Raw genomic sequence first — 16,117 nt, forward strand, 5'->3', positions numbered from 1 at the left:
GGGGGTGGCGGGGGAGTGGTGGTGTTGTGCATCACCCACCCCCCTGCTGAAAGAATCGGTATTTTATACCCCTGTGAAGGTATCAAATTATTTGTGAAACAAAATGAAACGTTTAGAAGGGTGTAAACATTTGCAGTTGAATTTACCAGCGTTAACAACTAGATTAAAAATACTAAGATTGACAATTTAAGACCTCCAATGCTAGTGGTGTCACACTTCAGGATCTGCATCATAACCACAGGTTCTTCCATTATTCAGATAAGCATGGCATGAAGTTATGTGAAAAACTGTAATTAATCAAGAACCTATGCCCCAGTGCACAGCTAACAATCCTGGCGCTGTGTACTCACCAGGTAGTACGTTCAAGGTGTTAATTATGCCATCAAATGAAAGAATCAAACTGTTGTACACAAACTCTTAATAGAATTTTTAAACTACAGCAGTCCAGGACATTAAAAAAAAAAATCACAAGTAATATTCAAAGAATTGTTATTTGTCAAAATACAGTACCTTTCCTGTCAAAAGAAGAACCCTTGTCTCTTCTGAAATGTAATTCCTGTCATTGCAGAAATCCTGTATAAAAACATGAAATAAAAACCAGTTTATGTTTGATCCCTCAATCTTGCTGTTGGTTTTTTACATATATACGACTAAGTTCTCAGGTGCTGCTATCAAGTGCTACCATGCAACCTGCTGACAAATGAACCAACCTAATAAAGACAGGTCAAACAGTATTTTGGAGGAGATCTGTAGTGAGCAGTACTGACTGACAGTATGCCATGCCTGAAGTCAGGATTAGCATTTTTGTTTTCTTCTTGAATGACATCAATCATTTGAAGTGAAACAAAACTTACTCTCCCTATTTTTTCACTTGCATCTTTTTAATGGGAACTCCAAAGAGGAAAATTGGTGCTGTTTTCTGTAAACAAGTTGGAAGTTGCTACCTTTGTCAAGCTGAGTACAGTTTACACAGGCTAAACCACTAAATTTTAATGCAGGTGGCTATCTCAGACACCAACTCCCTGTCACCAGGGCATCTGCCTTTTCACAGTTAAATAAGCCAACTAAATTTAGCTTAAACGGATGCTGGAAAGGTTGTTAATTAACACTCTAACACACTGAGAAATGTGTTCTTCAGTACATGCAAAACATTAGCTCTGGTCCAGTGAATTACTTTGCTTGCACTTACACTATTTAGAAGTATGCCTCTCAAAGAACAGTAGTGCTATTGCTGACAGTAGAGCTGTACTCAGCAAGGCTATTACTAGGCAGTAAGACGACCAGCTTGTACAGCAAACAAAACAGCCAAACAGCTGCTTACAGGTATAAACATACCACAGGTAACATAAAAAATGTTCCCTTTTTAGTCTGTTTTGTGTGCTGATTCAGATATACAGTCACAATATGCACATATTCTCATATATTCAGTAGCACTTGTAAAAGACTTTAATGAGATGGTCTAGCAATACATGCTAAGTTATCAATATTTATTCTAATTAGCTCTCACCTGGTTACAAATGCTTCTGGCACATGTTCATAAGACAGAGCATAGCATACAGCCTATGTTAAAAAAAATTAATTGCTGAGGATAAAATATATGCATTTTCCCACTCAGGATATTATATTATGGAGATAACCAGCTCTCAGTTATAAAAATCAAAGCATTTCCCCTTATTACTTTGGAAATTATTCAATAAATTTACCTTCTCAGGTTGTGTAAAAAATTTGGTTGGCAATACAGGGTCCTTCGGTGAATCTGCATTGCACAAAGCACTTTTGCTGTTGATTACACAAAGTGCTACATCACATACTGTATAAAGTTTCTGAAAGAAAAAAGAAAATTCGGAATTACTTACTGTTTTTACAGTGTACAGAGAATATAGTTCTTTAAAGTTTAATCTATGTGTTATAATAGCCACCAAGGACGTGTTTTGTAATTACATCATTCACCATACTGTTGCCTCTTCAAACACATACAAAAGTCCCCATTTTTCATATGGTACTATTTAATAAAAACTAGTAACACTTTACAGGCCTATGCTGTACAACAGAAGCTCTTGCTCAATCCAATCACCATAAATGGTTTCTCATCTCTGATAGACACTAACAGGTTTAACAGCAGCCTACAGTATTTCCTCCCCTAACAGCAGAAGATGCTTATGTCAGAAAACTAGGCAGTAGGAGTTAAAATAAGGCAGGCAGGCAGTAACAGGAATATTTAACAAATTTTGGTTATTAACTTCATTAGGTATTGTGTGCTGGCTAAGTTCAGCAAGGTCCTGAAAGGATGAGATTAGCAACATACAGGCAATGCTTGCAATTAACACTCTCTGAACGACCATAAAAATGTCTGAGCTAGTGCTTTCAGATTTCCTGCAAAGCCTGTTCATCAACTGCTTGTGAAACCCTCAGCCCATCACCCAACACTTATCTGAATTGCATTTCTTACTTCATTGGCCTTCGGCTCATCAGGAGACTGAGCATCTCGGGTAAGCTTAATGTTTTCTGCCATCTTTTTCATGAAGGCATGGCTATTGTTCTCATTCTTTGTCATTAAAACTTCAAGCATGAACCACAGGCACCTTAAAAAGCCATAAAACCACAAGCAATTACATTCCAGTTTTTATACTGCATCTCCCACATATAGCAATGTATTAAAAATTTGTCAGCTGTACTGGCTTTTTCTTAAGAAACCACAATCAATTTGACGGTATTATAAACAGATAACATCATCTGAAGGTGTAAGCATAGTCCAGACCTTTAACACACAGAGTCACAATCTTTACAGAATAAATCTGCCAAATTAGTGTGCTTCTCTATTGTATCTGTAAACACTGCCCAACCAACCAATTTTTTTTCTCTTCCAAATAGGAACAGAAGGAAGAACTCTGGTGCTACCATCACCTAGATGAAATTCTGTAATCAGTGCCTTGGGCTGTGTCTATGTCCCTATCAACAATGTACCACGACCACACTCAGAACAGGCTGAAATGAACCATACTGCTACCAGAGTTACCCACGCTACGTGGTGTAATACTGGAATTCAAATAGGAGAGGAGATCCAACACTGAAGAGCTCAGAGTCTTGTTAATGCTCCACACAGGAGGAAAAGAAATCCTTACAGACAGACATTATGGAATTAGCTTTCACAGTTTTCTTTCTTTAAATCTAGTTTATTTATAGGGAGAACCCATTATATTTTGATTAGAAGTTTGTTTAAAGAATTTTTCAAATATGATACAAAGCACAACTGGTCTGTCCACACTACCGTTTGCTATCAAGCTGCAGAGCTGCACGTGGCTAAGAGGGTGAACAACAGCCCTAATACAGTGGAATAATAAGTTGGTAAAGACATATGGGTGGGTCTGAGAAATGCAGGCTTTGCCAGCAGCTAATTTAATTCTGAAGCTCTGGAGGAGATATTACCTTGTAGAAAGAGGCTAATAAAAAAGAACTAGAAAAACAGGATGGCTGAACATCAGAATTTCCTGTCCACAAAAGCCTCAATCTTCTTAACCGAGACAAATTAAAGATTGCAATGCAAGAGATGAAGGAACATTTCTCTCAAAAACTCTAAGTAAGAGGGTTGTGCTCTGTCTAAACATTTAAATAGTTATCCACTGTTCAAATAAAATAAGACATCGATATTCTGACTTGCAACCAAGAGCTACAAAGGCTATAATTAAATAAATGTGTTAGACACCTTCACATCCATCTATTCACTATTCCCAAGCACTTAAATGGGATGAATAGAGGACTGATAACATACCACACTGACCCAGCTTCTCCAAAACCCTGTGTCAGCCCAAGATTACTACTGGGGACAAATTCTGCTCCGGTAATTCCAGTTAACGCATGCCAGTTTCAATAGCTTGATTTCTTCACTAAGTCAACAAACTAAATAAGTCACTATCAACCCTGAACAAGGCCTTTCCAGAACAGCAGTGGGATTTCATGTAGAAAAATATGCACCTAGAAAAACACAATCGCATCAAGTTCATTCTCTGTATCCATTTCAGTTATTTTTGGAGTATATATTCGGAAGAAAAAGACACTGTCTCTAGATAAAAAAGAAAACAAACATACATCTATAGGACAAGCTCAAAAAACTCTGTAAGAATAAATATCTCAGATTATGGTTATGGAACTTCCTAAACATGCTTTTCTTCACATGACTCTATTCAGGCTGTGTAAAACTAGGGAGACAATGACAAAACACCCTGCCAGTCTGCTTTTCCAAGTTTGCAAGCATCTATGTTAACACTTTTAAGTGAACACGATGACTCTCAGAACTCTTGAAATAAACACTGTGCTACATTATATGAGAAAAGCGTTTTGCATTTATCTCAGGAGACTCTTCAGAGAAGTATTCCTGCCAAAATTCCCATACAGAGTATTTCTTTGTTTGGAGCAGTCCTCTCTGGCTAGTACAGCCAGGCTGTGACAAACAGGAGGGAGGGAATTTGACAACAAAGGACAGCTATACAAGGGGTGTCCAATGAGGCTCTATGCACTAGAAAGCACTTCTCAGGGAATGTATTAACTCAACAAGCACGGATCAAAACTTGTTACATGTGTTTTGGATAAAGTACAAGCTGAAGAGTGCTTTCAGGTGCTGCCAGGAACAGGAAGTCCTGGGACAAAACTTAGACCATGGTTAGGTAAGAAACCTTCACTGACTTCAGGTTCTGACCAGGTGTGAGTCGAGTCACTGAGAAATCAGAACAAATCACATTTTTCATTAAAAGAAAGGATCAGACTTGGACTCTCACAGGTGAAGGTGTAAAAAGACTTCAGATGTGAACTGGGCTGTTTGTGCCAAGAATGAATTGCTTTGTAATACCAAAACAACATCATTCACAGTTCCACCAAAAATAAATACAAGCAAACCCCAAAACACTAAAACCAAAGCATAGGACGGGACGCTTAACCATTTTCAGAGTGTTAAAATTTAACTGTTTTTTAAAATTCATTACAGGACACAAAGGAATGCAAGTTACGCTTAAGGTATGGAGGATTATTTGAGGCATACAAGTCAGTCTCAAATTGGAAACAGTACAGAACAAGCTTCTGTATGACAGCCTTGTGCACAATCATCTGCGCTGCATCCATTAAGACGCACTAAGCCTGCACTGCAGATGTACGGTGCAAACGGTAAATCAGCAGCAAACTTAGCATGAATTCTAGGAGGTTTCCATAGTGTGTGGGGGGGAGACGTTTCCAGTGAAGCAGGACTGACCCAGCATCAGTGGCATTACGTTTTCAAGTCTTGGTGAAGTTCCACAGTATCTGAACTGACATTACTTGCCATCTCTTAAGTGTGTTGGGAAATTCTACAGATATTCCTAGGCACAAATACAAGAATCTAAAATGATTCCTTCACTTCAAAAGAAGCCTAGACAGCTTGCTAAATTTGCTATACTATGGTGTGACCTACAGGCTACCATTGGGGCTTTCAGAACATACTGCTAAGCAACTGCTGATGCCTTCTTCCCTCATTTCAAGTGTCACACACTTCCAAGATTACTGTTTTGCAAAATAAAACAAGAGTTCCTTTTTGCAATCAGTTTTTTCCAAGCACAGAGCAATTCTCAGCATAACAATTCCAGAACCACTTGACACTTACTCTTTGACATCACGAAGCTGATCAACATCCTGAGGTTTTGTGAAATCTGGATCATGTGCCAGTAAGTGAATCATATATGGTACCACATATTCAGGCAGCAAGGATAGCAGTTTTTCTATAGGAACAAAAAACCATAGATAACCTCTGTATTACACACAAACATACATCACAAGAAAAACTTTCCCAAAGTATTAAATTTCAAATATGGAATGTAAAATTTCAACTTGCATTTTCTCCCTGCAAATTTAAACTTTAAGGAATCATTAAAAATAAACGAATGAGTTTTACTACTACAAACTACTCGCTCTTACTTCAGGAAGGTCACAAAGCCTAAAACATCAGAAAACAGAATTTTATTCTTTGAGAAAACAACTACCCACAGTAACTGCATTATATTTTCCACATACCATTCTCAGCAATGTACTGAGAAGTATTTTATGTTTTATGCTTCATGTAAACTAAGTAAATTTAGATCTGAATGGTCTAATAAATGAGGAAACTAATTAAACTTATCCAGTGTTTCTTTACAAACGCAATTTGCTTCACTTCTGATGATTACTCCTTCCAGTTCAGCATACAAGACTCAGATACTAAACAATTTCACCAAAATACTAACCATTAGCCATAGGATTCTGCTTAATATATTCTCTTCGTATACTGATGTTTTTGAGCAAGCACTGTCTGGCATGTGCTCTTCTCTCTTTCACAGGGTCTTTGGCACACAAAGCAAAGATTGCCATATATTCCAAAGGGAGCAGTAATTTCACAAGTGCCTTATGCAGTTTTTGGGCAAATATCTGCCTCACTTGGTAGCACTCATCCTATAGCAACATAAAACAGAAGAGCGCAACCATAAAAATCTTGGTCCTTTAAAAAACAACAACAACAAACCCCACAAACAAACAAATAACCCCACCAAAACAAAACAAAAGCCCACGAAAACAAAAAAGAAGAGCATGCAAGGTTGAATTATGAGGGGACATTTTAAAAATATCAACAAGTGCAACAATAAATATCTGGAAATTCACGAACTGTTTTGAAAGCTACAGTGAGGAAAAGAATATACTCAATATAACAGCAACAAAAGCTCAGATTTAAGTACTCTGAACTCAATTAATTGAGTCAAATTCAGTTCAAATGCAGTTACTTACGTTAATGACAAGCGCACAGAGCTGGAACTGTTCTGGGGTAATTATTTCGTGGTAACAGGGTTCCTGTGCAAGCTTCATTATTGCACTACCAGCAGCTAATCGCAGTCGAGACATATCTGATTTACTATACAAATGTGAGAGGAAAAATAAACAAAACAACTCTCCACAACTACCCTCAAATTATTTGCGTGTCACGATTTCTTCATTTTACAAGATCAATGAGCAATTACAGTTCTGTCGATTCAGTTCAAGCTAAATTAACCCGATCAAATTTGTAAAAGTAAGGGGCTATGCTTTCCCCACAAAAAAATTAATTTCAGTAAAACAGTGAAATAGGAAGAGTCAAGTTTCTTTTTTTCATATCGATGTCTAAATCAAAGCAACACTTTTGCCACAGATTTTCTCTTTCCTTCCTTCACCGTCAGAGTGAAGATGAGCTGCAAAGTTACCTCATTGTTGGAACAAAGACGGTCCACCAAGATCACCCAACTCCTAAGTATGTTAAATCTTATCACTCGGTTGTTTTCAGAGATACTCCTGTAGGTAATTTTACTATCAAGGTATCTTCTAGGCTCTAAGTTAGATACTAGTAAATTACAAAAGGGAGTATCAAGCATATTTTTATACATTCCATTCCTAAAATAAAACTCCAATCAGATCTGTTTTCTACCATCGTAGTAGCCAACATCTCAGAATTCTAAAAAAGCTGCAAAAGAATTCATGTTCTTTGAGATTCTACGACACTATTGATGGAGGCCTGAAAAGAACAAAAACTGACCTGATTCGCTTCTGTTCTGTCAAGTCTCCTTCACTGACAAGCATTGCTGATAATAACCGGAGTGTGGAATTTGCAGATTTCGACTGGTTGTTTTTCATACCCAACAGCCAGCGTACCAACAGCTTAATGGCTTGCACCTATCAAACACAAACAAACAAACAATGAACTTCCTAAAGTTGCTAAGGCAGTAAAACCTACTGCAGTCAAAATGAAATTTCCACAGACTCCTATTTATTCGAGGCGACACATTTTTAATGGAACAGAATGAAGCAGTAAATATTTACAGAGTGAAGAAGGAAGTAGCAGCCTTTGTGACATCAGGACATTTCAACTATGGTTCAGTGTCTTCTCACAAGTGCATCTAGACGATGCAGGATACTTGCTACATGATTAAAAATAAGAGCAACTAAATAAACATTTCTAGAAATGGCCATAATTAGAGTCACAGTAAATAGCCTATAAAGATGAATGAATAAAGTCCATCAAGGTCTCAACTTATTTCAAATCCGTTTACAGTCAATAAAGTCAAATTGCCTTTACTGTAAGGAAAATTAAAACTTTTGAATCTCTTACTTTCCTTAACATTCAGCATAATTAATTATCACTAACTGAAGACACCAGAACGCACAGCTTCTACCAGTTCTGTAACAGTGTGTATAATCGTACAAAACCTCCAGAACACTGCATATTCCAAAGAAGCTAATACGAAAGTTCTCAAGGGGGTTTATTGTAATACTCCTCATTATACAACTTGGAAAAAATTGAATTTTTTATCTGAAATATACACATTATTACTGACAGCAGATCATTCACCTTTGCTAGTACTTCTGGAGAAACTTCTTCATCTGGAGACCACAATTTTCCATTTTTCTCACCTGTTGACTACAGACATTCGTGTAAGTTTAAGAACTGGTTCAACCCATACAGAAAATGTAGCGGTAAAAATGGAAAAAAGTCATGGACTAAGCTTTCTTTCTCACAAAGACCTTTATAATGCAGTATTACTGTATTGTTCCTTTATTAACCCATTTAACACAGCCAAAAAAAAAAAAAAAAAGCTCTATTCCCCACAGACTTAGTAACCAGCAAGCAGAAGAGTAAAGGACTTACCAAAAAAAGAAAATCTTACCCTATCATTCATCAGGAGATCCTTCACAATGAAATTTGCAACAACAGACTTCATTGGAGATGCAAACTGGTCTGGAGCCAACATAGAAATATGACCCAGTGAGACTAATGGAGTTATAAGTTGTTCTGGTACATCAGCATTCAAACTTCTACTAAGAGGCTGAGGAAGAAAAAAAAAAAAAAAAAATCAAAATTCAACTAGAGAATGCTAGCATGCCTAAAAATTATTTATTTTACTGCTGGATTGCTGATCGAGTTTCATGGCTTTTCCAGAAGAATTAATAAAGTTAGCAAATCACAATGGAGAAAGAATCTGATTTCCTTATTAACAGAGTATCCAAAATTTTCCCATTAGATATGGGCAAAATGAATTTTACATTCTCTTTCTGTTTTAATAGTGAAACACATTCAGACCTGGGAGATATGGGAAAAACTCTGACTGAATTCTATTCAGGAGTCGTGAAAACCCAAATCAGAACTGCAAATGCAGAAAATAATAGCAGGTAATGGCAGCTAAAAAACCCTTGGAAACCACCAGGGACACTTCTATCAAGTGATCAGTATTTCCCTCATAGCTAACAGGCACCCGGATAATTCCGTGCTGCTGTATCACCCAGCACCCTCACATCGTATTCTGCTACCGGCGAGGGAATGTGCACTGTGATAGAAGTCCAAGCAGAGATCAAACTGTATGCTTAATTCAAAGCTTTTCACACTTCTGAATTATGCATAGGTCCAAAGACAGCCAAGATTAAGAACCTAAGATATTTTAAAAGTGCAGATTAATAATGTTATTATTTAAGAGATTAAAGTGAAAAGTAGTAACCTCTCTGCTCTGTATAAGGTGACTTTTTGCTTTACAGCTGTCTAAGCAAGCAGTAAGCGAGCAGTAAGCTGATGTCTGAGCTTACAGTTAAGTAGTTAGTCTGTGCTAACTTCCTTGGTGAGAAAGTGCTGTACGTGCAAAAACCTTAAAGCATGGTAATTTAATACAGTTTGAAAGTAGAGGATGTTCTCTCTCATTCAGTGTTGGCTAAATATGTCCTCATGGGATTTAGTGTGGATCATTCCAGCGTATTTAATCCCCTCCTAACTTTTCTCGTGTAGACAGAAGGGGAGTCCCTTATCTACCAGACATCAGAACACTACAAAATCGTGACTGTACAAAACAAATATTAATAATTTGCTATTGTACAATTAATGACTTAACTACCATGCACCTGTAGGCTTCCTGACCTCATAAACTTATCTGTTAATAAACAGCTAGATTAATGGTAATTACTAGTATCAATTAAGAAGAACAGAAACAAACCTTAGGAACAAAAAAGCAGGACATACCTCAAAGATCTGTGCAAGTTGCACTTCTTTATTTGAAAATATGGCATGTATACAGTGAACAGCTTGTTTTGCCTGATGAGGAGTGCCTCTTTTTGCTTTCTGATGCAAAATCGGAATTAGTGTTCTGTGAACATTAAACAAAATACTTCAAAATGCAATATGCAATCTCCAAAAAAAAATAAAGTGCTTCACCTGTACAAATCTATCCTCACGGTCTTATAAATCAAGCATTCCTTTGAAGTCTGTTCAGGAAAAGATCATAATCATAAACTGAAAACCAAGATGGAATTGTATTTAGTAATACTTGTTGAACATTTGACTGTACCCAGCAGAAAAAAGCCCACAGGGAAAAATCAGACATGAAAGAAAATAATAATCAAAATAAAGTTGTTTAGGAAGCCAAATACAAGGTGGGGGGAATCTGACAGGTCCAGCTAGGGAAAACTCCTGGACTTGTTATCCAAGCTTGGAAGTGACAGAGCTGAAGAATTATGAAATAACCACTAAGCTTATGTGTGCTTATAGGCCTTTACTACGTTAACTTTGGCCTTTAATCACAATACATCCTCAAGTACACAACTACTTTGTTCAGAGCTTTTGCATTTGAGTCCCCTGAAATCCATCTGCTGATCTGAGGCCACTGAAGGAAAGAGCAGGGCAGAAGCTGCTCCAGAGACCAGGTCGAGGTTGCTCAGGCTGTTTGGTGCCACTTCTGGGAGAGTGCTGGAAGGCAGGCCTGTCTCCCCTGAGAGGCCATCCTCTGGGACACTCACTCCTGAGGTTTACCACTCAACTCACCCAGCAACTGGCACGAGAAAACAAAATTGCCTACACAGCACCTGACACACAAACACCTAAAAAAAATATCCTGCTTCCCTGAAAAGCTCAGTAACAATACAGCATGCAGTAAATGGATTATTTAGCACCCAGCCTTCACTGACACATTCTACATAATCGGCAAGAAGAGGTGCAAGAAGCGATTGCAGGGTGAAAAGAATGAAGTCTCAAACATTTTGCTCATAAACCGCATAAAACCCCAAACCAAACAGAGGACCCCCAGAAAAATGTTAACGATATCCTGACGTGGGAGAACATCTCTTCTCAAACCTGCTAATACTCACAGGTTGAATCAAATAAGAACAAGATAGCAAAGAATTCAGTAAAACCTACAGTTAAAATAAGCTTCAATGCCTAACCTATAGCTTTCACAGCGCAAGTACACACACATCAAAGGGCCTCTGCCAAGCGTTGGTGCATCAGTTACAAACCATACCTCATCACACCCCAACTGACATAAAGCTGAAAAAGTTTAAACCCGACACGTTTACATGTTCACACCTACAAGTTTACACGTGGTCCATAGGCTCTGTGAGCACGGCCAGTGCTTCCACACACCTCTAGAGTCATGGGGCAATCCTTGATCACGAACTGGTGCACAAACCTATTCACATCCCATACAAGGAAGAACTCGGGCTGCTGCTGGTGAACACTACTTCAAGGGACAGCAGGCAGCCCGTTCACACACGTACTTGAAAAAAACACACCCAACAGGTCACTTGAAACAAGCTGTCTTGCTGATTATATCCAATCTTTTGTTTACAACAATAATTTCTGAGTACCTGAAATCTGGACCTTCTACTTGTCCTCAGACTTCTTTTTCTTTGAATCAGTGTGAACATTGACCTGGTTTTGGCTTTCAGAACGTTAACCTGACTTGTCTGCAAACCATGCCAAGGGCTAGACCTTCATTTTGACAGTTATATTTTAAGTTACTTAAGCCTGTCCAGCCTATACTTCAGCAATACCCATCTAGGGCATGAAGCCAAAAGAGATGTCAGCAATAGCAGGTCCTTTGACAAAAGATGGTATATGCCAGGAATGCAGAGCCTTGACTAAATGCCAGAAGGGAACTACAAACAATTAGAACTATACTGGGAACTAAACTGACAACGGGGATTGCTGGGTTTTCCTTCTCTTCGCCCCTACAACTGTCTTAAAAGGCATCTCACGTGTGAACTTGGAACATTCTTCTTTTGCACAAAATCCGATTCAAATCCGTACGAACCACTGAGGTTACATCTTCAATTCACTGAGAATTTAAGGTGTACACTCACTGGTATGTATTTTAGCATGGCAATACCCAAGATGTTATTTCAATACATGAGAAATTGAAACCTGTGCTTTATAATCTGGATTAGTTAGTTACTAACAGGCTAATTTAAAGGTTCGAGATGTTACCCCACAAGGTTCTAAATAGTTTGTAGACCTAGTAGATTATGCAGCCTTCATCAGCAGTTAAAGCATGAATTGCATAATGATGAATTACAGACAGCCAATTATTCTTTGTTAGAAATTCATGCCTGCTTTTGGATCTTGTTTCCCAACTTGTTTCATAACAAACAGAGCTGTTAACCATCAGAGATTGTATTTTCATTCTGTACAAAGATAGAAAAATTGCATGAAGGACAGATATGAGTAGAAACGATGCCAAGGAATTACATCTTCTGCCATATTTTTGCTGTTGCTTATTTTGTAACCCGGGAAACACACTACACGCTGGTTTTAATGTGTCTCTTACAAGAGGATTTTTTGAGAAGTACCTAACATCTAATACACAAAAATTGAGCGAATGCTGAATCTAAAAATGAAGAGACAGAAAAGCAGTGAAGGAATACAAAATGATGGAAGAGAAGTTGTACCTATTCACAAGAGTCTAAGTAATTTTAGGGGCAATATATTGAATAAACTATCAAGAGGCAGGCAGAATTCCAGGTATGAAAAGCAGCATGTAAAGAAATACACTCACGATCTTATTTGTGGCAGGTCTGTTTCTATTTTGTGACCCGTGTTTCTGAAAATCTGTATGGCTGCCTCAGCTACCTTATCATCTTCCATCCTGAGGCACTGCAGCAGAGACTCATAGGTCTCTGCAGAGTGGAACGAGGTAGGATGTGTAAAGGACAGAACCTGTAGATACACATTAAAAGGAAGGTATAAATGGATCATTAGAAAAACAACAGTATAGCTGTTAATGAGCATTACCATCAATATAAATAGCTATCACATGCTCATACAAGATTATTACATCCAGTAACTACATTTTGGAGACAATGATATAGGCATTTTCAAATACACTCATCTGTGATTTGTTCTTCATGTCCTCCCCTTCTCAAAATGTTTTATAAGATGCTACATTATTTGAATATGAAAACATACTCAGTAACACTTATTCAAGAGTATTTGTTTATATTCCAATCTATTTAAGAACGCTTTTTTCCAACTTGCATTAACTGAATTGAAATTTTATATTTCTCCAGAATCTATAGCCCCTGCACAGCAATCAAGACTGTTAAGATACCTACAAACAAAACAGGTTAGTGTCCTTTTAATCTATAGCTAATGAAATATAACACATTCTGTTAAATAGGAGAAACCTCAAGTAAGAAACTAAGCGTGCAGAGATTCAAGGCAGGTTATTCCAAAGCAAAACTATATTTAGTAAGGTTCAGATAACGTAAGGTAGGGAGAACAATGAAAAGTTGCAGATATTTTATGTTTTCTTTGGATTGATCTTATCTTGGTTTCTTTGATCAGAGTTGCCTACTTGCGTATTAATGGGTGTAACAACATTCTCAAAGATATCCACGTCACAGCAACAAAATCTTCAACCCTGGCAGATTTCATTTCTGAGCTACATGAGGAGACAGGCATTACTACCTTGCATACTTCTGTACAAGTATTTCTACTGTGGCTGCCGTTACCAGATTCGGTGTGACGTGCCTCCATAAACTCCACCTCATGCATTCACACTCCTGAAAAGTCTCACTTTAATTATGTAACCTTCCCTACAGTTCCTGCTCTACTTTACACTGCCCTTTCTAACTTATGGAAAATGAAGTCTCATTAGTGAACTGCCAAATCCATCACAGATGTTTTCCAGATATTTCATATCCTTCTTTCTCCCCCAGCCATTTCTCATCACCACTGAGAACACAAGTTCCCCCACCCCCTTTTTTTTTCCTCTACGTAACCTGGCTCTTGAATTTATTGCTTGCTTTCCTTCCAGTGTCATACAGGCCTCAAAGAAACTGCCCCTCTTAATCTCCTCATTTCTCTTCGTCTCACTTTACCTCTGCACCTTCTTTTCTATGACTGTCCTAGGCAAACACAGTTTTCTACTTTAATGTGTGTATTTCAACTCTCAGCACCCTTTTTAAAACATATTACTTAAAAAAAATACTTTCATTATTCTTTTCTCAAGTGAGTATTAATAACCAAACACTTTCATACATTAAAAAAGTAATTATCCAGATAATAACTATTAAAACCATGCTAACATTAATTCCTTAGTCATACCACTTTTGTCCCTCCCATTACAACTGTAGCTGCATTTATGTAGATTACCTTGAGAAGTTCAAGTCCTGCACGAATAGCAGTATCAGGACTTACACCCTCCTCTTCATCATCAGCTGTCCCTTCTATGGATTTATTCATTAGTTTCACTAGTGCACTGAAGTAAGAGATACAAAACCAGCAAATGAATGTGACAAAGTACAATGTTAAAGGCTGGATATATCAGCGAGATTATTTGGCTTTAACAATAAATAAAGAGAAGGCAATAATCCATTGGGGGAAGGTGCTGTGGTATTTGGGTTTTGTTTTTAGTTTTTATTTGGTCGTTTGGTACTTTTAATCAAGCTATTTCATTATTTCTTTTCCTTCTGACTTAGCTTTCTGCAAAATTAAATCTTTGGGGGGTGGGGGGGAAACCCCCACCATGCTGGCAGCATTCAGATCAACACACAGTTGCATGAGTTTCAGAATGTAATTAGGTTGCCAGACAAGTCTCAAAAGAAATCCAAACATTCTCTTACACAATCCCACAAAAGCTAATTAATTCAACTGCTCTATGCAAGACTGTGTTGCAGTTAACTATGTGAAAATTATGATCATCATTTTCACCCTAAGCCCCACAAATAGCAGTTTCTCTGGGAACAACTACTAAACTTTTTTTTAATTATTTGCAGACAGCACTGCGAAGAAGAAATCAAAAAAAGGATCCAGTTGCATTCTCTAGGCTGCTGGAAATTAAGACATCTACATAAAATATTCTTTTAAAAAGCATATTTACTACTGGAACAGACTAGTTCAAATCCCGCAAACATTTTTTGTCATTTAAATCATCTTTATAAATATTCATAAGTTAGTGCGATCTTCCAAACTTACCTAATGGCTTCTGAGTCAATATGTACAGGGGCAATTCTTTCCAAAAGAAATTTGACCATTTCCAGGAAAGGATTTGTTGGCTGCTTAGGATTTGCAAGTTTCCGGGCTATCTCTCTCTACAAGTAGTGTTAGATACAAGCAAGAATTACACTCATTTTACTTATTTCTTAAAGATGTTGAGTAAGCTAAATAAAGTTACGTCTTTTAACCAGACTGTCTACACAATCAAACATGTTTTAAGAGGAGCTGTTGATATCTTTCTTTATCACATTATACTGAAAGCAGACATGACCAAACTATTCAAATACACGGTGCCTTGAAGTTTCTAGTGAGAGTTCTTCAGAGTTTCTTAAGGAACTGCAGGCCAGATCCAAAACAGTATCAAGGGAGAGGTAAGTGCACAGTAGACGGAATTGAAACACCTATGTTGACAAGGGTAATCCATAAATCCGTAGGTAATCCTGTTGTATGTGCAAGATTTCATAAGCAACAATGAAAAAACTGCACTAAAAACTACGCTACTGCAGATGTGTAGAAGCAATACACTAACCTGGCTACAACTGATGTTCAGACCCTAACTTCTTGCCTATGAATATTCTGGATCCAAAAAAATGCGGTTTTCCCTTCTGAATGGCCCAAACGTCAAGAACACTATATTCAGCTTCAAACCCAGCAGAAAGTAGATAAGAAGATAATTTTTGTTTTGAACAGAAGTGTAAAAATCTCACAAAGAAGTGACTTCTCAACCTTCCTTCTCCTAAAGGGTTGGATGCTGCACACCCTGCAAACTAGGAAGTTGTTCTGACTGTTACGTTAAAGTACCTTCAGGAAGTGGAAAAAAACCTTCTTGAAACTGGGACAGGGCATTCC

At 37.7% G+C, this 16,117-nt stretch overlaps 1 protein-coding gene across 1 annotated transcript in view; it reads right to left on the reverse strand.

Annotated features, from left to right (window-relative positions):
• Positions 1-510: 510 nt before the first annotated feature.
• Positions 511-16,117, reverse strand: part of PDS5A (PDS5, regulator of cohesion maintenance, homolog A (S. cerevisiae)) — a gene marked incomplete at its 3' end in the record, with an annotated part of 37,403 nt that continues 21,796 nt past the window's right edge. Inside the window, exons 15-27 of the mRNA XM_010157704.1 lie at positions 15,248-15,363; positions 14,426-14,531; positions 12,828-12,988; positions 10,022-10,145; positions 8,685-8,843; positions 8,369-8,437; positions 7,556-7,692; positions 6,778-6,901; positions 6,243-6,447; positions 5,627-5,741; positions 2,450-2,582; positions 1,704-1,823; positions 511-573 (exon numbers count right to left, since the gene is read on the reverse strand). Coding sequence (XP_010156006.1) covers positions 511-573; positions 1,704-1,823; positions 2,450-2,582; positions 5,627-5,741; positions 6,243-6,447; positions 6,778-6,901; positions 7,556-7,692; positions 8,369-8,437; positions 8,685-8,843; positions 10,022-10,145; positions 12,828-12,988; positions 14,426-14,531; positions 15,248-15,363 — 1,632 coding nt within the window. The remainder of the gene's footprint in view (positions 574-1,703; positions 1,824-2,449; positions 2,583-5,626; positions 5,742-6,242; positions 6,448-6,777; positions 6,902-7,555; positions 7,693-8,368; positions 8,438-8,684; positions 8,844-10,021; positions 10,146-12,827; positions 12,989-14,425; positions 14,532-15,247; positions 15,364-16,117) is intronic.

Source organism: Eurypyga helias, unplaced genomic scaffold, assembly GCF_000690775.1.
Source record: "Eurypyga helias isolate BGI_N326 unplaced genomic scaffold, ASM69077v1 scaffold37868, whole genome shotgun sequence".
NCBI classification, from domain to species: Eukaryota; Metazoa; Chordata; class Aves; order Eurypygiformes; family Eurypygidae; genus Eurypyga; species Eurypyga helias.